This window comes from Pollachius pollachius, assembly GCF_949987615.1.
Source record: "Pollachius pollachius genome assembly, chromosome: 6".
In the NCBI taxonomy this organism is placed as follows: Eukaryota; Metazoa; Chordata; class Actinopteri; order Gadiformes; family Gadidae; genus Pollachius; species Pollachius pollachius.
The window spans coordinates 17,973,034-17,998,714 of record NC_136939.1 but is presented as its reverse complement, the minus strand read 5'-3'; the positions used below and the strand labels follow the sequence as shown (position 1 = coordinate 17,998,714).

General features: G+C 49.0%; 2 protein-coding genes across 2 annotated transcripts; both read right to left on the bottom strand.

The window, feature by feature from the left end:
* Positions 1-622: 622 nt before the first annotated feature.
* LOC307077359 (max-binding protein MNT-like) lies at positions 623-10,269 on the bottom strand. The gene is made up of 6 exons (XM_079738760.1): positions 9,990-10,269; positions 7,873-8,461; positions 7,024-7,065; positions 6,630-6,741; positions 2,194-2,386; positions 623-1,667 (listed from the first exon to the last, which is right to left on the bottom strand). The coding sequence occupies exons 1-6, from the start codon at positions 10,057-10,059 to the stop codon at positions 1,033-1,035; spliced, it is 1,641 nt and encodes a 546-aa protein (XP_079594886.1). The 5' UTR covers positions 10,060-10,269; the 3' UTR covers positions 623-1,032.
* A 2,016-nt stretch (positions 10,270-12,285) lies between these two features.
* Positions 12,286-25,317, bottom strand: LOC307077221 (lissencephaly-1 homolog B-like). The gene is made up of 11 exons (XM_079738561.1): positions 25,181-25,317; positions 19,374-19,593; positions 17,562-17,646; positions 17,401-17,475; positions 16,935-17,141; positions 15,501-15,669; positions 15,052-15,154; positions 14,558-14,786; positions 14,240-14,341; positions 13,713-13,869; positions 12,286-13,561 (listed from the first exon to the last, which is right to left on the bottom strand). The coding sequence occupies exons 2-11, from the start codon at positions 19,403-19,405 to the stop codon at positions 13,488-13,490; spliced, it is 1,233 nt and encodes a 410-aa protein (XP_079594687.1). The 5' UTR covers positions 19,406-19,593; positions 25,181-25,317; the 3' UTR covers positions 12,286-13,487.
* Positions 25,318-25,681: the final 364 nt, after the last annotated feature.

Below are 25,681 nucleotides of genomic sequence, written 5' to 3'. Positions count from 1 at the left end.
TAGGTGTACTTTTCCTTTTTTTAAGCATGACCTACACGTTTAAAAGGACCAATTGTTCATTACACAAACTAGTTATAAACTTCCCGTGTGGGGAAACTCTGCTCGGTTTATCCAATGAGCTCAGCACATTCAAGCTACATGCGCTCGGGTGTTGTGTCCAAAAATAAGTGCGGTGGGTGAGACTTAGAGCCTTTCTTAAGTAGAATGGAGTAGGAGCGCACACTGCTGGATACTAAGCGCAATAACATTTCAAAAAAAAAATTAAAAATCGGTTGTAATCGGCGTCTTTTGGCAGATGTTGATTATTTTTAAAAAGGCTATAATCGGCCGAATAAATCGGCAGGCCGATGAACGGGTCGGGCCCTAGCAGAGACCCTGGGTTCAGAGCAGGTGAGTCAAGGAACCCGAGGTCCAAAAAGTAAACGGCCCGCCAGCCTATTGTTTCAGCTGATCGGTAAATCAGATGATTTATCATCAGCACCCCTGGAGGAGGAAGAGGAGGGGGAGGAAGGTCTTTGACTCAGCGAACCTGGAGGTCTCCTTGCTGGAGCCCGTCGAGAAGCGAGGCTACCCCCCCCCCCCCCCCCCCCCCCCCCCCCCCCCCCCACTGAGGGGACCCCCCTAGCTGCGTCACGTTTACCTGAATACACAACTAGTGGGAACGCATCCGAATGAGAACGAAAATAAAACTCCTCTTATATACTTCTTTTTCTACACCTTCTCCTGTCGACGAATGAACACATATTGAAGGTAGATCCTTGATGCCTGAGTATGAGCGTCATGTTAGTGCTTCTGGTTGTAAGGGAAGGAGGAGACCATGAGAGGAGGCGCCTCCGTCGCCCAGTGTCAAAAACACCGCCTACGGACGTCTTCAGGTCCTTCCACAGAACTCTGGCCAAACGTGTTCCTCCATTCCCATGTCTGACATGTTCTGCTACTTAGAGGTCCACCGTCAGACCAGGTCCCGCCCCCCAGGTCCCGCCCCCCAGGTCCTCGCTTCTGGCTCTGAGCCGGCGGCGGTCCCGCGGCCCCTCAGGTGAGTTTGACCAGCGTGACGGGGTTGAGCAGGGTGGTCTGGCCCCCCAGCTGCGGGTGGGGGGCCAGCACGGCGGTCTGGCCCCCGTTCACGTGCAGGCCGTTGGGCGTGGCGTGGGCGGGGGCCAGCGCGTGGTGGTGGGGGTGGTGGTGGGCGAAGGTGTGCGTGATGTGCTGGGACACCGTCAGGGCCTGGGGGTAGAGCGCGGGGCCCAGGTGGGCGGGGCCCAGGTGCGTCACCGTGACGCGCTGCGCCGCGCCCGCCGGCCCCGCCGCGGTGGGGGCGGGGCCGGGCGAGGGCGCGATGGGGGTCAGGTGTTTGTGGTGGACGGCCTGGATGACGGACGGGTGGGACACGGCGGCGTGGGCGATCACCGAGGGCTGGGCCTGCGCGGCCGAGGGCTGCAGTGGGTGGGGCGCGATGGCCTGGGGGGGCGGGGCGTGGGACTGCACGGGGACTCCTCCCATTGAGGGTGTGGTCAGCACTCCGGAGAGAGGGAGGGATGCGGGCTGGAGGGTGAGAAGGGCGTGGGCCTGTACGATGGGTGGGGGGGCTATGGGGAGGGGCTCGCTGAGCAGGGTTGCAGGCATGTCCTCGTCCTCAAAGTCCTGGTCCAAGTCCTCTTCTCCTTCTGGGGAGAGGGAGACCCGGTCATTACATCACACCAGCTTATCGTTATATCATGGTGCGGTGTCGTCTATGGCTTTCATGATTTACTTTTGTCGGCCATCTTGCCGGGACTTCCTTTCAAACGAGACGTCTTGTCTAAATGAGACTTCATATGATCAAATGGAAAACGAAGACAAATGTGGTCAAAATTTGTCATCAAAACCGTCGTTCAACCACAGCTGCTTAGCTGAACAGGAATGCATCCCCCTAAACAACAGTCCTCCTATACAGAGCCAGTTCTATAATATATATTATGCACGTTAAACAGCACATTCCCCTCACTACAGCCGCCCGATGGGTAGGACATGTCTTACAAATGACTCACCATCATCGCTCTGAACTCATCCGACCTAGCGCTGGTCCGAGTCCTCATAGAGAGGGAGGTGAGGCAGGGTGAGGCCTACCTGAGGGGGGAGGGCCTACCTGAGGGGGGAGAGGTCCTACCGGAGGGGGAGGTCCAACCTGAGGGGGGGAGGGGGAGGTCCTACCTGATGCGGTGGAGGTGGACACCTGGTCGTCCTCGGGCTGGACCGTCTGCCTCAGGACCCGCTCCATCTCCGTGGCGTCCATGGATGGGCTGAGCTCCTTCTTCAGCTGGGCCAGCCGCTGCTGCGAGGCGATCTTCTCCCGGGCCAGCCGCTCCATCTCGTGCTCGTACTCCTTCTCCTTGCGCTTCAGCGTCTGCAGAGCGGGGGTGGGGGGGACCCAAAGCACAGGAGGGTTCAAAGGGCTTCTAGGTATTAAAGTCTCTTCCGTTCCCTCACTTACACAGATATGGTGGCTCTAACTCATGTGAATTAAGTAAAGGTCATCATTAGAGATGGGGTCGGCAGTCTGGAGAACTTTGAAGGAGATTTTAAAAAGGTTCCAACTAACTAAATCCCACCCCTCCCTTCTGGTTTCCCTTTGAGCCACTCCCCCAAAACAGGCGACTAGCTCTTGACTTGAGTGTTTGTGGAGGAGTGTGTGTGCAGGAGTGTATGCTGAAATGTGCGTGCACACGGTTGTTTTCTAAGAACACATTTTTTGTAGCTATTTGATTGACGTCTTTATAATAAATGTTTATAAAACCATATACATTTCCCTTTTTTATTGTGATAGACATGTAGATAGATGGGTCAGATAGTCAGGTTAGGTTAGATAGTTATTTAGGTCTCTGATCAGTTTTGTATTGTGATACACATGTAGATAGATAGGTTAGATAGGTCTTATATCAGGGGCCATTGGCCGGAGTGGATCACATGACTGAGCCAAGCTCCTCCCACTTCCTGGAAAGGCGAACATGTTGAGGGAACTGTACGTTCACACCAAAAGCTGTCAAGCGTTTTGAGCGATAAACACCCATTCACTTTCTATTAGACATGAGAGATAAAGCGATAGGAGCGATAAAACGCTTGAGCGATAGCTTTAAGGCTGTAAAGCTGTAAATGAGAGTTGAAAACAGCTCAACTCTATGCAAATGAGGTAGTAGCGTTTCGGCTGTAAATGACATGGCTGTTTCGGCTGTAAATGCCCAATCGGAATGTAGATGTCTCTCGCCGGCGTGGGTCCCAGTAAACATACGCGAGAACTTTAGTTCCTAGTTCCTACCACACATGTGTTCCTTCATCATGGTGCTTGAGATTTTGAGTTGCGTGTCCCAAGCTCAAATGTCCCGGTTTCCACCAACCACTAACCCATATTGTCCGCGATTGCATAGCCAACATGGTCTTATTATAGCCCGATCATTAACTAAAAAACACATAGAAAGAATAAAGCATCCAGCATATGATTTCAACAATGTATGAGGGCATACGCAATCCGCATTACGCAACAGGGATGGTCGCACAGTGGAATGCTGATGGAAACCAGTACGGTGGGTGGAGATGTGCGTGCATTTCAGAAGCAGGGAGATACCGCACAAAACTCTATTTCTAATTTGTCAGTTTGCCGTGTGTCTGCCTGGCACAAATGCTCCCGTTGAGCGGATCTTTTCCATAATAAACAGTACACACACACACACACACACACACACACACACACACACACACACACACACACAAGCGATCAACTAAGCTATAATATAGCATATAAGCAATCACTCCATTAATTAGTTATTCAGTGTTTCATGTATTTATGCTTATTATTCTTTTTCTATTGACCAAACGTATGACTATGTTGTGTTTTTGTGGCTCGGCATCAGCAGCAGCACTTGTCTCAACTACGAGCGTGCAGGCAAAAAGCGTGGCTCCTTTAAATGGAAAAGCTAAATCGCAAGAGCGATATGAGTTGTAAATATTTTGGACAGCGTTGCGTTTTGAGCTATTTTTTACAGCTCATCTTTTACAGCTTTTGGTGTGAAAGTACAGGAAGAGCTCACAGTGGGAGGAGCTATGTGACTGTCCTTTGTCTCAACCAATCGGCGTTATGCAACACACTCTGTCAGGGCCGAGTGCAGACAGAGCTCTGGTCCTAGAGGCCAGGAGGAACAGGGCGAGAATCACCCAGGAAAGAGAGAGGGAGCAAGAGGTCCCATGTCTTCAGTCTGGGAGAGTCATGCGACAAATCACAACATTATACACAAGTATCGGCTGGCTCTGTGACCTAGTGAAGGCTGGTTCAACTGACCCCTCAGTAACCTAGTGAAGTCTGGTTCAACTGACCCCTCAGTGACCACGTCTCTGTGGCAGCACCACATCAGCTGCCAACCTAAGGTTTCCATTGCAACCATGTTCCTGAGGATTTGGACGTGATTGGTGGCAGATTATAAGGGGAATTTAAGGGGCAATCAAATTGGCAAGGAGCCCCCCCCCCCCCTCACCCACCATCTTGCTCCACAACTCTTTCATTGTAACTACAGGACTAATCACAAGGGGTGCCGGTGTGATGCAGTGCACGCCTGTTGCTATGGTTACCGGGGTTCTCGGGGGAGCAGGCGGGGGGAGTGATAGAGGACCAGACTGAAGCAGGTGGGAGAAGAGGAGCAGAAAGGCGGCCTGACGTGAGAGCGCTATCCGTACGATCAACTTGCTGTGGACCATGAAGCGGTGTGAGGCGGGGGTCCTGTGTCTCCCCCCCGCTGCTGCCAGGGGGATGACATCACCAGACTCACTCTAGCCATGTGCCTCCGCTCCCATTGGAGAGACGCACTGGGAGGGGGAGGGGGGAGAGCACAGGACCAGATCACAAGGGAAGAATCCGTCGCTGGGAATCATTTCTATTTATCCTCCTCATGCCTGCTCATCATTTTGTCTTGTCGGGAGGAAAGGAGGATTTAATCAACTTTTATTTAGTATTTATTTCGAAATACTTCAAACAAGGAGGCCTAACAGAGCATAGTGGAATGTGACATGTAGGTTGCTGTTAACACTGGTACCTCCTGTCACCTGAAGGTATTGTGTTAACCACTGATTAAACCCAACAGGTTGAGGGAGGAGACACATGTTGTGGTATCAGTGGCGGGCTGGATGGGCTCTGTTGGGGCTAACTGCAGGTGGAGAAAGCCTGCAGCACGGACCTTAATATCAAGTTTTTTCATTTCCTCCAAAGCCTCATTCTCTCTACAGAAAGAGGACCCATGTGCTGTTTCCTCAAGAGTCAGCAACTCACTACGTTTCACATGACATAACTACAGACTACATCTCTGCCTGAGTACAGTAATGACCGTTTTCGTTTGGCCCTTACCTGCTACAAAACCAAAGAAACAAAAGGAGAACATAATGAATCAGAGCCATCAGGTGCTGTTCGCCTCCACCCAGGTGCTGATCGCTACTCTGGATAAATGTTGAGGTTCTTGAACATCTCGCTTCTCAGGACTGTCTGTCTCCAAACAAACAACCAAGTACTCCAATCGGCATGGCATCCTCGTGAGCAACACTAGTTGAAGGTTTCAAAGCAAACATGTGTGGCCTATTTCTGAAAATAACATAGGGATATCTCCACAACTGTAAGGGCTATAATATGTAATTTGGAACCAAACTAAAGATAACACAAGAGATTGGTGTGCAAGTGAAATAATCAATGTGGATACTACTTGGTTAGAGTGAATACAGATAGAACACAGCAGAGGTGGAAGATTCATTTTCTTCTGAAATAAATGTCATGATTTAGAGTGAATACCATCTAGTCATTATCAGTTGGTAGCAAAGATAGAGGTCTTAGTAGAGGTAGGTTTGGGGAAAATCTCAAAATAAAACAGAAATCAAATGTAAACCAATGCAAAAATGACAATATAAACGTAATGAGACACAAGCAGGTGGATAGCTTGGAAACCCAGTGTACGATTTTGAAATTTGACCCCTGTATTGAAAGTCTGGGAAGTCAAACAATTACACCATACGGCCAATAGATGGCGACGAAAGGACACGTGATCTGATTGCAGGCAATTTACATATAACCTCTGAAACCCTCTCTTGGCGACTATTCAATGATGGTAAAAAACGTGTTAAGTTTCAACATGGTGCCAAGACACTAGATTACCCTCTGATGGGAGTGTGATGCAATCAAACATAATTTTGCTGACAAAAACAACAAAGGTAAGAAATTATCTATGGTTGTAACTAGAAAAAGTGAAGAAAGACTTGATTTTTGACTGATTTAAATCACAGAGTGATATGGTTTGGATTTTTTTAATCAGTAGAATCTCAACTTTCATATGATTAATAGTTTTGTACATCAAGGGTTAGAAGAAATATTGCCATTTATGTGCATAACTATGAAATACATAACTCTTGTTGTTGCATGTTTCTTATTTTGTTTGGGGTTGGAACTGTCTGTCGATAAGCTTACGATGGAATGATAGACTGAAATTTGAGAGTCTAATCTTTCTAGTGATGTGTCACATGACTACTCTCTCATGAGTTGAAATGCCTTACGACGTCTTGGTAACTGGGAGGGCGGCGCTGGGCCTGGGGCCGGGGTACTGGGGATGAAGAGGTGAGCGTACCTGTATGTAGCGCAGCGCACCCCGGAGGACGCTCAGGTTGGAGGTCTTCTTCTCGTCCACGTTCGGAACGTTCTTCTTCAGCGTCTCAAAGCACTCCTTCAGGTGAGCACGCCTGGTGGTGGGGGGGGGGGGGGGGGGGGCGGGGGGGGCGGTGACATGGGCACACAGGTGACTGTCTGGACACCTCCATCATGCATCCAGGAATAAACAGGTTAGGACTCTGTATCACTTCATCTGACGAGCACATGCTAGCACCTCTCCAAAGGACCGCCTTCCAAACGGATTAAATCATCCTTTCCTCCCGACAAGACAAAATGATGAGGAGGCATTTAGCCCACCCCCCCACCAGTCTAACAACACTTTACTGTAGCCGCCCCCCCAGGGGGACACCAACCTGTTCTTCTCCAACTTGTTGTGCACCTCGCGTGTCCCCGCCCTGGAACACGAACAGGACGTTATCATCACAACATGTTCACACACACACACACACACACACACACACACACACACACACACACACACACACACACACACACACACACACACACACACACACACACACACACACACACACACACACACACACACACACTCGAGTGGACGAATCGAGCAAATCAAAAAAGATTACAAAAACATTGTCACCTCAACAAAAAAAAGATGGTGCCATTCTGCCGTCATTTACAGATACATACATATACAACATATATATTACGGTCATATTTAATTTGGCAAAGTTTTTGAGCAGGATATATCACGAAAAGTCAGAAAGATATAAGATATTCAACCGATATCCATGGTTCGGGTGACAGCGATGTGACCGGGGGAACTAAAGATTAGATCCTGGTGTGAGTCCTGTGTGTGTAGCGGTGTTCACCTGCCCAGGGGCCAGGCAGCCCTCCATAGCCATCGTTTGGTCAACACTACTACACCAGAGGGGATCACTGAGTACCCTGAGCAACAGTCTAACTCAAACACACTCCAACTGGATACCTCCCAGTTAGAGGGGACTTAACATGACATTATCAGTGGGCAAGTGTATCCTGCTAGCCCTCCCACAGCCACATGCTGCGGTCAGTGGCTAACGCACAACTCTACAAACAAACACGTATAGAAAAATAGCAATTCACTAAACTTTGGCGCACAATTGGCTGGTCAAATAAATATGTATCAACATAAATGCTTGATTTGGACTGTGTATTCTCATGGCACACACACACACACACACACACAGAGACAGACTCACCCCCCCGGCCTTCGCTTCCCGTCGGCCCCCCGCATGTCGTCCAGCAGGCCGTTGGTCCTGGACTCAGGCGAGTGCGGGGGCATGAGGGGGGACGGCGCCCCGCTGGGGGGGCTGAAGGCCGCCTGGTAGGGCACCTGGAGCTGGGGCAGCTGGGGCGGGAGAGCACCGTTCTGCTGGGGGGCGGGCTCCAACTTTATAGGTGGGGGAGAGGGCAGGGGGCGGGGGCGAGGGCTGGCGAGCGGCAGCGGAAGCTGCTGCAGCTGGAGGCGACGAGAGGGGGAGGAGCCGTTGAGCATGGGGGTCGCCACGGCGATGGAAGCGGCCGCAGCGGGGGCGGGACGCAGCGGCGAGGGGGCGGGTGTGAGGACGGGGACCAGGACAGGGGGGACGAGGGGGGCCCGGAGGGAGGGGGGAGGAGGAGGGGGGGCCACCACGGGGACATGGTACGTCTGCAGGTGCAGGGGCTCGTTGCCCCAGGCGACGGGGTGGGGGTGGGCTCCGCCTGGCTGGGCCGACACCGTCACAACCTCCGAGCGCCGTAGCTCCGCCTCCCGGGCAAAGAGCTCCCTCTGCTCTAGCTGGTCCTCCTCTGGGGGGGGGAGGGGGGATTGGATTATATATATATATATGTATATCTATATATATATAGATATACATACATACAGACGGATCCCTATAGCTACGCTTCTTAACCTGAATAACATACACTACTCTTACATTACTAAATGGAATACCAGTCAATCAATATTGAATAAAGACATGTTCAGTCATGCTCACGTGCAAGTGGTCCCCCCACGCAACGCTATTAACCAACAATTGCATAGTTATGTATTACAGGATCTCAGTTGCCATGAAATCCAGCGACAGCCATATTAGAACCCCATAGTATTATTCCATACAAAGCGCTATAACGTGCACATTACTCTGAGCTGGGCGTGGATATTATGGAGATTTCTTTGTATTTGTCCAATGCTCCATGTCAGTGGGGTTTACGTCCTATTACGTGAGCTTTTAAAGACGCATTTTCCATGACAACGCAAGCCTAGTCGATTGCTTGCACGCCGAAAATGCACACAAAACTAATTACATAACTTCTGCATTAATGGAGGAAAAGAGGCGGATAAAAGATTTGGGGGGGGGGGTGCCCTACTTTCTTCATTCCAAATGACCCTGTGACTCCCCCCGCGAGCCGAATAGGGAGAGCAGTAGAGTGCACGTGGTAGTCGGGGGCGGGTCTTCAGTGGGGGGGAGATGGTCTGACACGTCACCCAAAGGGCGAGACCGAAAGCCCCGCTCCAGACGGTCCAAGCCCGCAGCAATCTTCACCGTTGTGTATCACGACGGGTCGGAGGTCGCACGGTCCCGTCTGGACTTCATGGTTTTATATGAACCGATGGACAGACGTAACGACGGGTTGCCCCCACACTGATCTCGCGAGCCGCGGCCCCGCCCCGCGCGTCATCATGTGACGTTACGTAAAGAGCGCGACGCCGCCGCCCCAGAACCTCATACCAGGGAACATCCCCTGGTTTCCCCTTTCCAATATAAGACGCCGCCGCCCCAGCGCCTCATACCAGGGAACAACCCCTGGTTCCCCCTCTCTCCGACATAAGACGCCGCGAACTTTTTACGTCTCATCCATTCCGATCCAACAAATTACTTGTTGGGTCTGTGCGTCGGCGCATCAGATCTCCACCTGAGCGACAAAGTACCCGCGGTGGTGACTGACGCTCCGCTACTTTGCATCGATCCCACTTCCAGGGTCGCCTGTCACTCATTCACGTGATGGTCCCTTACACACACACCCACACTCAGTAGGACGTTTAGACCACGTCTAGCAGATCGGACCCACCACTCAGTCCGTAGGACCTTCACACCACGTCCTGCCGGTCGGACCCACAACTGTGACTCAGTAATCTCAATTTTACAGCATAGGATGGGGAGCGCATGGGTTCCGTTCTCATCTCGCGGGTAATTTAATAACTGAGCTGCATTAGTCCAGACTATTGGGGTGTCTGAAGTGGTCCGCTCTGCAGGCGACATGTGTTAACATGCAGCCTGGTCATGGTTCCACTACATGCTCTGGGCGTTCGCTCGAGCTGCTGATCCCAACTCACCGGGTGCAGCGTGTTGCTGGGCTTCCCACTCCAGGTACCGGGCTGCTTCCAGGAGGGTGTCGATGCTCATCGCGCGCGCCCCTCGGTCGGTAACCCGGTTCCCGGGACCGCGGAACAACGACGAGCAGCGCGCCCCAGGAGGGCCTTGTGCACGGCTTGCCACGCGCGTTAATCGATCCCCCCCTTTCCGTTAAAAAACGGCAAAGTTTCAAAACGTATAAACCGAAGGCGAATCCTTGCATACGTAAAAGATGATCGCAACAAGATGGCGATGCGAGCACGGGAATACACACAACAAGGCGCCTCGTACTGAGGGTAGAACACGCCCTCCCGGATTCCAGACCGCCTCGTTACTACAGCCGCTATCAAAACCCGGACCAGATCCCCCGCCGCGGATCAGACGAGGAGATCAACATCGTTCCCTTCATCTGAAAACCCAACAAACCAATGTGTTGTAAACGTTGACTACTTCATGGGCATGCTACATCCATTTCTCAATGCGATAGATTACTTTCTTGCATCAAGAAAAACTTTCATTTGAACGTGCAGTCATTTGTTTATGGGTCAGAAGGGAAATCCCGTCCGTGTAATCCACCCACCGTATTATCCTGCACACCATTGGCCCGCAGCACATTAAAACCTATCAGTGCCAGTGGGCCAATGAGCGCTCAGAACAACAAGGCATGGTGCTTGTCCACATGGGCACCCGCCCGTCCGGAGCTCGGTTCATTTGCATGGCGAGAGCGTGACTAGCCACCCTGCTGTCTCGGGACCATACCCGTCAGTCAAACTAAAGGGCGTGGTGTTACGAACAGCAACGCGTGTGTGACTACGTACACAGGTTGCAATGCATTGCATTCATCTAAAGGCAACGTATAATGTGTATTTTATTCTCTACAGACCTAAATCGTCCAGTGTTAAGGGTGTTGGTGTCGTTCTTTATTGCATGTTATTCTATTTCAGAAGATCTACCAAGTTTATATTTAAAGTGACGTCAGTATTGAAACTATAAGGGCGCGACGTGTTGCACGTGGACATCAGACAACCAGTCTCACACACATACATACATACACACACGCACACACACTTATATATTTACATATACGGTATATATGTAAATTACCCGGACACATTACCAATTAGTTTGTATGATGTTCCCACAATGCTGGCACAGGATAGTATTTTTAACATCATAACATATTATCTGTTCTCGTTTAGCATAATAATATTCATTCAAGTCCCGTTCTCTGTTTGTTTTGAAAGAAACAAAACATCTTTAAACGATTGAGTTATCGTCTATGTGTTCATAAAACATTGATCTAGTGCTCCCTGTGGACATATATCCAAATTACACGGATTACGGAACGTGTGTCCTGTGTCCTGCTACTGTCGGCCTGTAGATGGAAACATTTCTACATAAACATTGAGCTCACAAGGGCCTATTAATGGATCTGCGTTTAGCCAGTGACACACAAACCTACATTGGCACGTTCCTGTACTATATACTATATACTGTATTCAGGTAGCTGTGGGATTAGTTTTACACTTAAATGATATGAGTTTCTCACACATAATTCCTCTCAGATGAATGGCCTGACATGATCTTGGACCGTTCCCCCCATCCCCCATGTGAGACTTCTCTTGGCTGTCAACTTGAAATGAGGAAGATGCTTTTAACCTGCAAGCATTTCCAAAGAGATCGTCATTCAAGCTCAAGCTGACAGACCAATAGTTACAAACCAACACGAAAGGCACTGCTTGATGACTGACCCGTTTTTAGTTGGGTCTCAGATGTCGTGGTCGGCCTTCTCCAGCCAGCAGCCACACTGGGACCCGGCTTCCTTCCCCAGCATCTGGGCGTGGTGACGTGCAGACAGTGCCGTGGTAACTGCCGCCCTGGCGACCGTTGCCGGGATACAGAGGGGGACATTAAGAGACTAAAAGCCTTGGGGCTGGTCAACAGGTGTGTGTGGGGCCTACATAATTGATATGGTAGCTTCACTCTCCGTCTGCCTCTTGATCTCTCGCCTTACTTCCCCGCTGCTCCAGACAGCCTGAGCTAGCGTTGCTACCAGCCACCAGACAATGCAGGGGGATGAGGGGTGGCCGGTCATCCGCAGCCTTCAGACGTGCTAAGAAACACATTTCAGTTTCACCTTCCCCCAACAACGGTCTGTGTGCAGAGTGCCTCCATGCTAACAGACAGCTGTAATATCATGCTATTGAAGTTTCCCCGAGCGCAGGATGTGCACCATTCACCATATCGCTTTTAAAGAGATGCCAGAACCACGAAACGTTACATTTACAGATTTTTTATTTCATTATGTTGCAAACAATGACATCCAGATATATTGATACACAAAATGTATTGTGAGTGTATGTGCATTTCTGAGTGTATGCGTGTGTGTGTAAAGAGCAGTGGGACCACAGAAAGCAGAACGTCCTCCCCGTGAGGGAGCGTGACGGGCGTACAAGGCAGAAAGAGAGCGAGCAACAGGGCAGGGGGGGGGATCTCTGGGTGGGGGGCAAACACTCACACATCGACAGCTCATAAAAAGGTGAGCAGACCTCTGTGAAACACACCTGTGTCTACTCAGCAGCATAGGGATATTTAAGGTCCGTGAGTGTCTACTACACACGCTCACTATAGAGGAACCAACAGAACCAGAAGCTTTCCTTTCCCCCGCCTCCTCTGTGCCACATCCTGTCCAATCAGAGAAGAGCTGGCGGAAACCGTTTGCCCCGTCATTATATACACACACAGAGACGGATACACACGCGCACGCACACACACACACACACACACACACACACACACACGCAGTCATACACACGCTTTTGGAAAGAAACGCATGTGTTCTACGGGGCTGGGGGCTAAAGCATGATCCATGTTCCACCTCCAGGTGGTGTACTAGACCAGGAGGTGTACTACAGACCAGGTGGTGTACTACAGACCAGGACCGAAACCTCTCTGTGGTCTCCGTCTCCAGCCCCCCCCCGCTGCGACGACAGACCCCACAGTGGAGGTTGGGATGTATAAAAAAAACCAAAAAAAACTGCAACCTAAACTCTTCAGCCACGGCGGGTCAAGATTGTATTTTTTTTCGTGCTCAACTTGTCAGTTACCCGGACACAGATACATTTAACCCTGGACCCCTCTGGAGTCATGACGACGGTATGCAAATTAGGCAAATTCAACAGTATACAATTCTTTTTTTTTTTCTTCTCCATTTGATTCACCATGCAAGGAATACTTCTGTTGCTGTGTGTGTTCTTGTGTCAAGAGGTTGCGTGACATTTATTAAGCGTACCCTACATCCAGAATAATTTACATAAAAGGACAATAGTCATGTTGATAGAGCTGGAATAGTAGAGGGAGGGGGAAGGTTAACTATGGTTTGGAGTGCAGGAGGCTGGACGGGGGCGGGGCTGGAGGGGGTTATGCTGGAAAGGGGGCGGGGTTTGGGCGGAGTAGGGCGGGGCTTATCGACATCGGCCTCAGCGACACTCCCAGACTTTGACTGTCTGGTCGACGCTGCCCGTCACCACATAGGGGGCGCTCTTGTGGAAATCTGCAGGACAGAGAGACGTTTAGTGGACACGATCACAAACAACATGTCTACATGCTACAAAAGGCACAGTCCTCTGGACCACAGGCAGTGCCAGGATGGAGGAGACGTGTGAGGCATGCGGTGTGAGCCATGTCGTCCGTGCGGTTCTCACCCAGAGAGGTAACAAAGTGTTCATGGGCACACAGGGTCTTCATACAGCGCTTGTTCTTGTAGTCCCAGATTCGCAGGGTTTTGTCATCAGCGCAGCTCACGATGAACCTGCCGCCCGGATGCACCACGACTCCCCGCACCCAGTTGTCATGGCCGACCTAGGACAGACAGAGGCACACAGGGGCAGTGTGTTAAAGAGCTCTAACCAGAGGAACAGTGTCCAGTGTGTTAAAGAGCTCTATCCAGAAGCAGTGTCCTGTGTGCTAAAGATCTCTATCAAGAGGAACACTGTGTCCTGTGTGTTAAAGATCTCTATCCAGAGGAACACTGTGTCCTGTGTGTTACAGAGCTCTATCCAGAGGAACACAGTGTCCTGTGTGTTACAGAGCTCTATCCAGAGGAACACAGTGTCCTGTGTGTTACAGAGCTCTATCCAGAGGTGGGCAGTGTCCTGTGTGTTAAAGAGCTCTATCCAGAGGAACACAGTGGGCAGCGTCCTGTGTACAGCGTGCAGATCAGAGGTCTTACCAGTGTCATGAGACACATGCCGGTGCTGACGTCCCACATCTTGATGGTCTTGTCTCTGGAGCCTGAGAGCAGGAACGGCCCAGGCTTGCCACTCTTCTTATTCTGGGAAGGTAGAGGTGCATTAGATGATGCATTTGGTGGGGGTGGGGGCTGCTGCATGTGTTCAAGACACAGAACCAGGTCGCAACAGACTTTAAATAAATAAAACGGTCCTACCAAGATCAGATGCCTACTGTATGGAAACATTCCATTAGGTTGAACTGTTGCCTACAAAAAGCCTTTGGCTCCTAACTGCGTGCGGCGCGAGAGGGGGCCCACCTCGGAGCCGGTGGCCTCCAGGATGGTGGGGTGGGCGCTGTCCGGGGCCCAGGCGATGCACTCCACCACGTGCTCGTGCTCCCGGAGCTCCGCCTTGCACTCCTTGGAGGAGGCCACCCACACGCGCACCGTCTGGTCGTTGGAGCAGCTGGCCAGCAGGGAGCCGTCCTGGTTCGGGCGCACCATGCGCACCCACTCCCGGTGGCCCGTGAAGGTCTTCACGCAGTAGCTGGAGGGGGAGGAGGGGAGGGAGACACGCTGCTCATCAAGGAACACACCTCTCACACCCATGAGAAATAGTGGCACTACCCAGGCAGTATGTGAAGCATATTCTGGGCGATCATCGGGGGAACATCCGATACCAGAGTCCGACTTTAATGCACCTCTATTAAATACATAAAAGCTGATGAAAGAAATCAAGGACTTGTCCATTCCAGTGGTTCAAACGGTGTGGCTGCCGTCTGGCCCGTCTGAGGCGCTTCAGCCTGACTCACCCAGTGGCCACCTCCCACATCTTGATGGTCTTGTCTCTGGAGGCGGACACGATGTGGTCTCCGTTGGGCATGATGGCTACAGAAGACACATTGTGGTCGTGGCCTAGGAGAAAGCAAACGGGGCTGTCACTCTTCTGCGTGTTCACCATAGGGACAGATCAGCCTTCTCCCGAACTAGGACTCAGACAAGGGAGGAATCAGCCCTGAGGTTCAGTCTGAACAGTTAACTCATTTCTTATCTGCAACTTAATAACAATCCTACAAGTTGAAATGTGTATTATGTAATTGGTTTCAGATGGGCCAGCAGTTGATTGCATAGCAGAGGGTGTTTTTCACCCTACCTGGTCAGAGGAATTTAATGTGTTATCCCACACTGAATTACCCCAAACAGCTAGCCATTAAAACCAAGATGGCTGCCATGTGGCTACGGGCGTGAGGGCGTGTCTCACCATGCATGGTCCGGATGCACTCGAAGCCCTGGAAGTCCCACAGCTTGATGCTCATGTCTGCTGAGCAGGAGGCCAGCAGCTTGCCCGTCTGGTCGAAGGAGATGTCTTGCACAGAGTCTGTGTGGCCCTTCAGGGTGCGCTCAAAGTCCCCCGCCTCATAGTCCCACACCTGGAGAAAGCAGACCATGAGTCAGAGCCCGCTTCTGGATAACAACAAAAACAACCATAACTGCAGTAAGAGCAACAACAACAGCCCACTCCTTTGCTCATCAACTCCTCCATTGAAGGATTTGCTGCGCTAGAAGTGAAAGGGAAGGCCTTCGGGACACAAACAATGCCTCTGGAATTGAACCACTCGCCTGATCTGGGTAAGTCAGGCAATCGCCAATTTAAAGATTTCTCCAAGTATCCCTTTAAAATGACTGACGAGATCCTCCTCCTTAGGAAATGTTTCTTTTCTACATGGTAATGGCTCATACCAGGAACATTTAGTTGACCTATTTTCAGCACACCTGAAGACACAATATGACACCAATAAGTTTTGACATGGTCCAGAATAAACGGATGATTAGCGTTCAGGTAGAGAGACACAAAAGTTAAGAGCATTCAAACAAGTAGCCTGCGAAGCTCTCCTGGCTGAAGGTTGATGATGCTGCTACTTGGTCCTACATCCGGCAGCAGAACCTTTAACAACAACCAGAAACACTATCAGATAATGTCAGGATACGCCCAACCAGCTGCCTGGGTGGGTTGAATAAAGACCCCTGCCCTGAGGTGCTCCCTGTGGCTAAACTAGGCTGTGTTCAGAGGTGCCAAATGGGAGAAGAATCTAAAGACACAGGGATGAACCATTTGAAAGAGCAGGCGTCTCTGAGTGCAGTTTCCGACTCACATTTGGACTAGTGAAAACTGACACCCGTCTTCTAGATTAAATAAATGGCGGTGATTAAACAATGCATGCATGCCCCTCTCTGACAATAACACGGTCTGTAGCTGTGAAATAAATGAAGACATTTCCCATGGTGCACTACTCAAGGGATGCCTCCGGCAACAGCCGCAGCACTACTTCCTGAAATGAGCAGTGACAATGCAGAATGATCAGGAAACGGGGGGGGGGGGGGGGGACAGAGAGGACGAGGGGGCAAGATCCACAGAGAACAGAGAGCAACGTGCTGCAGTGCTCTTGTTCTGCTTGGTAGTGCCTCCCTCAGGCTTACTGACAGGAGAAGCACCCTGTACATAGAGGGCCTTTCAGGGGATCTGCACGCTACAATATGAAAGGAAACCCAACTCTGCAATTGGTTTCAAGTTAGAATAACCGTGTCCTATTACCCAATGTATCAACATCCTGAGGCTGATGTTCTGCATTGAGTGCCATCCAATAACTTCACTGTAACAGCGTTAAGTTGAATGTAAGCCAGTTCCCGGTCGTACCTTAATGGTGGCGTCCTCGGAGGCCGTGACCATGACGGAGAACACAGGGTGGAAGATGACGCGCGTCACCGGTGCGCGGTGCCCGCTCAGGGCGTATCTCTCGGGCGGGCGGGGTATCCACTCCTTGGGGTCCCTCTTCTGGCCCACAGGGCCCCCATGGGTCATCTCCTCCTTGGCCTCGTTCAGCTTGGACTCCAGCTCCATCACCTGTTCAACACCAGGGGTCAACCATCACTGGTCCACTCAGCCTTCAGTACACAGGGGGTCAAACATCACTGGTCCACTCAGCCTTCAGTACACAGGGGGTCATGCTGATAAATACACAACTTGTACGGAGAAAGACTGGCACCAAGAAACGGTTCTCTTTTCAAGAAATGTCCGGCAACGGTGTGGCAAGGTAGCGCAGTAAGGATGGATTGAGCGATGCAGGTGTACAACAGCAGCAAACAGTAAACACAGTGCTCACCTTCTTCTGTAATCTGATGACTGAGGTCCATTTCTTCTCCAGAAGGCCGGCGTACTTCTTATCTACCTCTTCATTCTGCAGGCAGAGACAGAAAGAAGAGCTTGTGGTCAGCGGGCAGCGGTCCTCGCTCCTGACCTCCTTACCATGAGGGCTCCACCTACCATGTCTATCTCCGCCTCCTTCTTGAAGGTGGAGTAGGCCTCCTCGTAGCCATTGGACCGGAGATAGTCTGCTATCGCTCGGTTTCTGGGGAAAATAAGTGAAAAGGGGATCACTTAAAAATATAAATCTAACTGCTGAATATTGTTCACCGGATTATGTAAACAAAAACAGTGAATTTACATACATTTAGGGCATTTAGGAGCAGCATTGACTGGGGGATTTTGAGGGGGGTACGAGTGTGTTTTCTTAATTTAGTAGTTCCACCTTAAGCAAGTTGACCAGTCTGCCTTAAGAGAAAGAGCCACACCCTTTCTGAGAGATGGGAGAAGTGGCGCTGGTTCTCCAGCTCCACCTTAATTGTCTGCACCAGCACCAGAGAAATGCTGCTCCTTCAGGGGGAAGGAAATCGATTTCTTCAAATCTCAGAAAGTCAGTTTTTGTAGCCACGGGAACAGTAAAACATCACCAAAAAATGCCCTGTTCTTCAAATGTCTGGGATTAGCCTCTGCACTGAAAAATGCACTGTGAAAATATTCACACCCACACATAATGACAGAAGTCCAGTCGCTTGACCCATGATGATGAGTGAATATTATATGAGCGCCAAGTGCTATATTTAGCCTGTGGTTTATGGCTGCTTCACAGGCTGATATCGAACCCATGTGCAACGTTCATTTGAGTCAAATTCTGGCAGGAGGCGCCACCGCCAGGACAGCAGTAAACATGTACACATGTGCCCATTGAAGTGGGAACAGGAAGATGCCCTTGAGAAGCAACACTTCCTCCAGGGATGGCTAGGGGGACAATAAGTGGTCATTGGGGAGAAGCAATAATGCTAACCAGGAGTAATTGGGTATCAAACCAAAATGCATAGCATAAAATTAAGGATTTAAGCAAAACAAGCAACGATTCCCCCGATCAAGAGCCCTGCCAAAGGCGTACCCCAATACCCTTCCCTACGCCCATGTTTTCCATGCCGTACATGAGAGCCTGCCCCGTCCTTACTGATAAATGTTTAATACGGGTAAATGTTTAATATCTGGACCTCAGACTGTCTGTAGTTTGATGAGCACGGTGGCAATCCCCCCTTGTTGTACTTAAAGAAACGGCTCAACCACCACATTGGCCCACTGATTATATTTCAACCACATCTAATTAACTTAACAGTCTGTTGATTGTTGATTGATTGTCTTTTTTTCGCCAGTAATTCATTGAATCGACAAAGAACAAGAGACAGCTGACCAACAGAGCAGCTCAACATATCATCCATTGAGGCATACAATGAATAGCTCAGTGTTCCTGTCTATGGGAACTACCAGAGGCCCAGGAAATGTACACTTTGATTTTCTGGGTTGCCCCCATCCCCCGCTCTCCTCCTCCTCCTGTCATGTGGCCTATGAAATATTCACACTGACTCGCTGCCCGTCCACGCAGCCTCAGAAGGCAGGTCCCTCGGCCCACAGGCTCTAGGGTTACACACCGGCAGCAGAGGCCTGATCACAACGCAGGTAACACAGGGACTAAACGCTGTGATATTGACCTGCCGCTTTTAGGATAGTGCTAGCATAGACGGATGATTGACAGCAAGGCCACCGTCATCATGACAATGGTACGACTAGACCAGTCTCGACTTGTGTGCATCTAGTGTGTTCGTGTCTGTTGCCCACGGGTGAGGACACCACCCACACTGAACACTTCTTCTGTCCAGCCACGCTTCTGCTTGTTTGTGTTCAGGCCTGTACAGAGACTTCTGCACGTCTGTCAGTCATGCGTGCGGTGGTACGTGTGCAACGGGTGGTGTGAGCGCTTACAGTTCATCTCGCTGCCTCTGTGACAGCACCATGGTCGCAGGGCCGCGGCTCTCCCCTGGGAGGGAGGACGAGGTGGAAGGTGGTGCTTGTGTCTAGGACGTGTGCAGGTCTGGAGTCCGCCCGAAGGAACTGGAAGGCTGGACAGACTGGGCTCTGCGGAGCTGGGGCAGGCCGTCAGCGATGGTCCACGGAGACAAGTCACCAGTCAATGGCCCAACATCTGATTCAGAAACAGACCAACCAGGAGAAACTATTACAACTATTGTTTTGTCAGGGGGTAGGAAGATGGATTCATACAATTGTTTTGCATTCTGAAAACGGGTTGTTTAATTAATTGGTAGTTAGGGTAGCGGAATTGTGTTGTTCATGAGTAGGTAAGCACTTGTTGTATTGAATCCTAACCTGCCTATATTCTGATATAAAGTGTTGCACTATCCTTGCTTAGCATATGACCAACAGATATTCAAGAAAACGCAAATAAATCAATCCAAGAGGGAGATCAGTCAAATGCCAGGCCAAGATTATATAGTATTCTCAATTCACATATCTGATACCTGAAGACTTGTTGACAGCAAATGTCTTTATTTTACTACTTGTGATAAACGCAAGACTCTGATAAAGGTAATTTGGACGTTCATTATTCTCAGCATCAGCAGATAGTGAGTTGCTAGTCCGGGCCTCGCCCTGGTGTCCCAGCTTCAGAACGGCAGGATCAAAAGGTAACCAGCATGAATGAACAAAGTCTGATGCGGCCCTCGGTTTGGTGATCTACAGAAAGGCAGCAGTAAAAATGAAAATAATCAAAAATCCCATCACCATGTTGCCATAGTGATCAAGAGTTTAAGGCAAGCAATGGTCAGCCTGATCATCATTATTGTCTCTGGTAAACCATGCATGGCGACGCTATTGAGAGAGACAAGATGTTTCCTGGGAGCTCAATTCATTGGTTACTGAGTTCTGGGCTCCTGGATGCTTCCATATTAACAGACCCCTGGTGTGCATGTTCAAATTACCACTTACTAACTGCGTTTCACAAGGGTCAGATAATGGATGAGGGGGATAGGGACAGGTGGGTGTGTTCTTCAATACAGCCGTGTTCTGAGACCATCGTATTTGAGGTGGCCTTCATGTTCGATGACTAGGCTATAGAGAGTGGTTTCCAAAACCAAACTATAGCAACTTTCATGTTATCAAAAGCAACCATACACGTACCGCAGTGCAAGTTAACATTGGCTTGTAGCACCGACTGCTATTGGGATGTATGATCAATACAACAGATAGTGATAATCATAGGTCTATTATGGTAGTTTACCACTATGGATGATCAAAACATATTATGGATAACGATAACTATAGGTATATGAATGTAGTTTACCACTATGGATGCAACAATAGGATAGGATCTATCTCAACCAGGTCCTACAACATGAATAACCATGGTGACTATAACAAAGATACCGAACTGTGATGGTTACACCCATCCACAGGCTAGAGCAATCAAGATCCACCTTGGTGCCATTCAAATCTGTTCATGACTTTTTCTCTAAATGGAAAAGCATTGTATTTGTGACCTACAGTTTCCTTTAGCTCCATGACAAACAGCAACGAACAAATGCATTCAATGTAAAGGACCTCTACTTGTAAGCTATGACCTATAGCTTTACATTTACAGACTGAACACAATTCATAAATATATCAAGGAACCTCCTCCCCTGACTCTTGGCTACTCTTAGGAACTGCACCTTACACCACACAGGCCACGTGGTCATCTGAAGGAACGGGTTGGGGTGGGACATTAACAATGGCCAGAATATGGTCAGAACTGACAAAGGTGTGCATTTTTAGACTTCATCAAAATATGTGAATTCATTTATTGTTAATTTCACACTAGAATAGTATGAAAAAATAAAAAAACAATAGATCTGCTTAAATTAAGTTGTATCCCATATCTTACAAACCGCTACCTCTGTCTTCCAATATTCAGTTTCTCGTTCCAATATTGATAGCTACATTTGCCCAGCTACATTTGGTAGGATGACATTATTGACGGAACGCAGCTGGATAAAAGCGTCGGCCTTCAGGTCATCCAGGAGCCACCAACGGCAGCCCAGAACGCCCTTAGCACCTGGCGCGACGCTAACAGTAAGCAGCTTAGCCACCAGCTACCAGAACAGGCGTGTCTGAGCGACAGGGCCCAGCCAGCTGAGCAGGGCTGGAAGAGACCAAAAGCTAAGAAGATTAACTCCCCACACAGAAGACCTCAACCACAACAAGCTACCAACAAGAGGGTGGTAGTGGGTCTTTCTGTGCACACACACCAGACTATGGGTTGAATCCAGCTCATTCAATTAAAAGAGGCATCAGAGGGCCAAAAGAAGACATCCATGATGGATGACGGGTACAGCCCAGGGATCGTTCTGCTCTTCCCATTATTCTTGGATAGTGTTTTTCTAGTTCTAGGCTATATTTACCCCTATATTATATGCATGAAATGCAAACCATAGCCCTAATTAGCCATCCGGACTACAGGAGTCGAGTTGGTCTATGCATCGCCTTTTTTAAAAGGGCTCCCCGCTATGAAAAGATGACATAATAGGTTAATTTGAATGTTGGCCCTGGAAGCATGCAGCTGACAAAGGGCTATGAAAACAAACGCGAGCTGACAGGTCGAGCCCGCCACTTGGGCGCTGAGACACGCGGCTTACCAGAGCTGAGCATGTCGCTGCCAGCTAATCAGTGTTTAGAGTGAGCTAGCCAACAAAAAGCAAAAATGTAATAATGCATCTTCATACATTAGATAAGATTATCAATTCAAATTCACATTGAAAACAATGCATCCTCATTTTATCTGGCCGGAATTTGTGCAAAAACAACATTAACATACGTAGCATATAACATGAGTTTGTTCAATGTCAATGAATGACATCCCATTGAATAAGTCATTAACTGAAAGGAATTCCCAGGATTCAAGTCTTTAGAGCATATCTGCACAACAGTAATTTAATTGTGCTATATCAAAAAGTTCAGACTTTAAATTAATTTAAATTCAAAAGATTGCTTAAGCAGCACCCAGCGAGAACAGGCAATACCCTTTGCCTTGTGAAAGCCTACATATCCTGAATAGCAACACATAATGGATGCATGTCATAAAACAGAACATATGGATCTCTTGATTTCACTTATTAAGGCTCATCTTTCAGAAGGACTTCCTGATGGCAAAGGGCCCATGCCTCAAGGTTGTACATGGTGCATTTTCACAGCCTGACGCAGATAGTATGTAGTTCCTTTTCAAAAGCAAGAGTAAGGGGCTTGAAATTCCCCAGGCATCTTGAGTGTAATGGGTGGATGGCATGAGCGCCCCTGTGCAGTCCAACTAGGGCTACAACAAAATGAATGTGTGGAGGAACCTGCAGAAACAGCAGCTAAGCATTTCACATTTCACAAGCAGAGCACTTTGAAGATTAGAGTCTTGCCCCAGGACAACACACAGACAGACCAGGCATTGAAAAAAAACCACATAACATGAACATGAAGACTACTATAGGACCTGGACTTGCTATTCGATTACACTGCCCCACCCCTACCTCAATGAGGCCTCATGCAGCACACACCTAGCCTGGCCCTACCAGACTCTCGTGCTTCATTTAATTTGTACAGAGTCTGGACCTACTCAATTGACAATCGTTAACTCACTTGAAGGCGGGTGTCTGTTGAAGTTTAAAACTATTGGATCTGCCCAGTGCCACTCTGGATCTGCCATAACCAATCACTAATGTTTGGCCGGGAATCACATTGCTCGCAGGCTGTAAACAAACCAAACACCGTGTGTGAAGATGTCCGTCAACGAGAGCTGACTTTAACGTCATTGTTCTCAGCCACTCCCTCTGTTCGCTGATGGGATGCAGAAAATTTAGACGAGAAAACCCACTAACGTACTGCAGACCCAGGCCTAGTACTGAAGGGAAACTCAAATTGAGCGGAAATACTTAGGCGGGCGGAGCCAGGCTAGCACACACCTATACAACCCCTGAATATAATAATAGTGGTGGTTCCGAGCAATCAGTAATCCAAAAGTCTGCATTTAAAAATTCAGCCCAATCGATTAGAAAGTTTGTGTGGGACCATGTCTGAGTCATTCAGCAGAGGATCATAAGGATTGTATAGCTGCAACCACCATTTAGATCATTCCAATACAACTCTGCTTGTTTTGGCCCGTGACCCATACTAGTCTGCCTCACAAGCTTGACATGTTTTGTAATCTCTCAGCAGGCCAAAGGAGCAGACAGGCCAAACAAAAGCAAAGCATGAATTCATTCTGCTTTGGTCTGTTAATAGCTTGAGTAGGCTACAGCGTAAACAGAATATAGTTCACATGAAGGTATTTTGATTACTAGCCTGAGGTTATGAAGCAATTACTAGGAAACATGCTCAAAATGTTCAAATCTGAATTAACAAGCAGACTACTGATTGCAGTTGCAGAATTTCTTGACTCATGTGCTTTTACAAGAGCCAGGAAAACACATTCAAATCTATACGAGTGAACACGTGTGTTTAGTATTAGTTGGAGAGGCTAGGGGGGGGATACTTTCCATATATAGTCTCAGAATGCATTTCAATATTTCAAATGTTAAATACAATAGGATTGTACTGTGATCATTGCAAGACAACGGAGATCATTAGGATGTCTGCTAGTTACTGGTCAATAACCTACTCCACCTTCCGGCCACTAGCCGGGTTAATAAACCACTACGTCCCAAAGAAAATTAACAAATAATCGTGTTGTACCTGAATAAACTCGTCATTCTGACGTCTGGAATATGAATCATTGCTTTTTTGAAATTATCAAATAAAATAACAGGCCTCAGGAAGGTCCACCACCCGATCCCCACCCTGTTGGCTATGATAGTCGTTTTTCAAACCTTACACATTTGATGACCAAAGTTTAAAATAAGCACAACACTCAAATGAAAACAAATGATCTTAAGTGTGGATCCAGAGTGTGGCTCTCCGCTGTGCGGTGGCGTCCTGCCGTCAGACACAAGGGCACGGCTGCAGCGACGCCTCAGCAACGCCCTTCTGCTGTAGCTTAGCTTAGCATGGACACGTTCACCGGCCTGTCAGGACCTCACTCTGCCCGGGATTAGATCCACATGCAGCCCTAATAAAGTGACATTTGTCGCCTTCAAGTAACAACCTAAGCATGTTGGGAATGGTCTGGTTGTCGGCCAATACCCTGGAGAAACTGGAGACTGCATCACGGTTCTCTGGATATAAAGTGTTATTATTCCCGACCTTAACGACTTAGTATATTTACAAGACAACGATGGATTGATTAAACAGCTTCACCTATATTATAATATAATATGCAATATATTGTAATTTATCCTATGACGTGCATCTCAGTGAAATGTACCGGACCACAGCGACTGTCAGCGGGCTACCGCTAGCTTACTTCATGCTAGCCTGTCGCCACAACTTCCAGAAATAGACGAAGCCGCAAATTAATGATCGTTAAGACAACAAGGGTCGGGCTACACGGAATGTCTTTAACCCACAGTAGCGAGTTGGTTCTAAGAATATATATGCACATTCTGAGCAGAACAATTCTATATGATGTGATCCGGAGCTCATTAGATGCTCGTGTTATTACTACGCGGCTAGTTAGCGTAGTTAGCCTAGCGTCGGCCTCTCCGCCATTTTGAGGTCGGCGCGCAGAGCGCTACGACTGCGGGCGAAACGTCGTCAGAAATAACAACTGTCTTCAAGGAGCCCAGAAACAACAGACAGGTGGAAGACTGCATACTCACTGTCTGACAAGTAGTGCGTATCATAGTCCTCTTCGCTAGCGAAACGTACGATGGGAAACTCTGTGTTTGATCTAGAAATGAGAGTGTTCACATCCCACCCGGCTGACTGTCAGGTCCCTCCTCCTCGGTGCCGCCGCTGCGCCGCATCGCCGCATCGCTCCTCCGGCGCAGCGCGGACCGGATATGCGCGGGCTGGAGCGAGATGATGCGCGGTAGCGATCCACGCGCACGCTCGCGGTCTCCAATGACTCCAACTTTGTGGTAACCGATGGCGCATCTATTTAAATATAATAGCTGGTAGTGATGCCTTAATCCTGAGAAACAAGGAACGTTTAAATGTTTAGCCTCTCGTAAGTTAGGCAAATAACCACTCATTCTTTACATTTTATTTAGGCCTACCTGGAAGCAACCTCGTATTCAACCTGACCTGACAGATAAAATGGCCTCGGGTTGTATGAGTGCAGCAGTATATGATCTATTTTACAGGATTGGGAGGCTAGT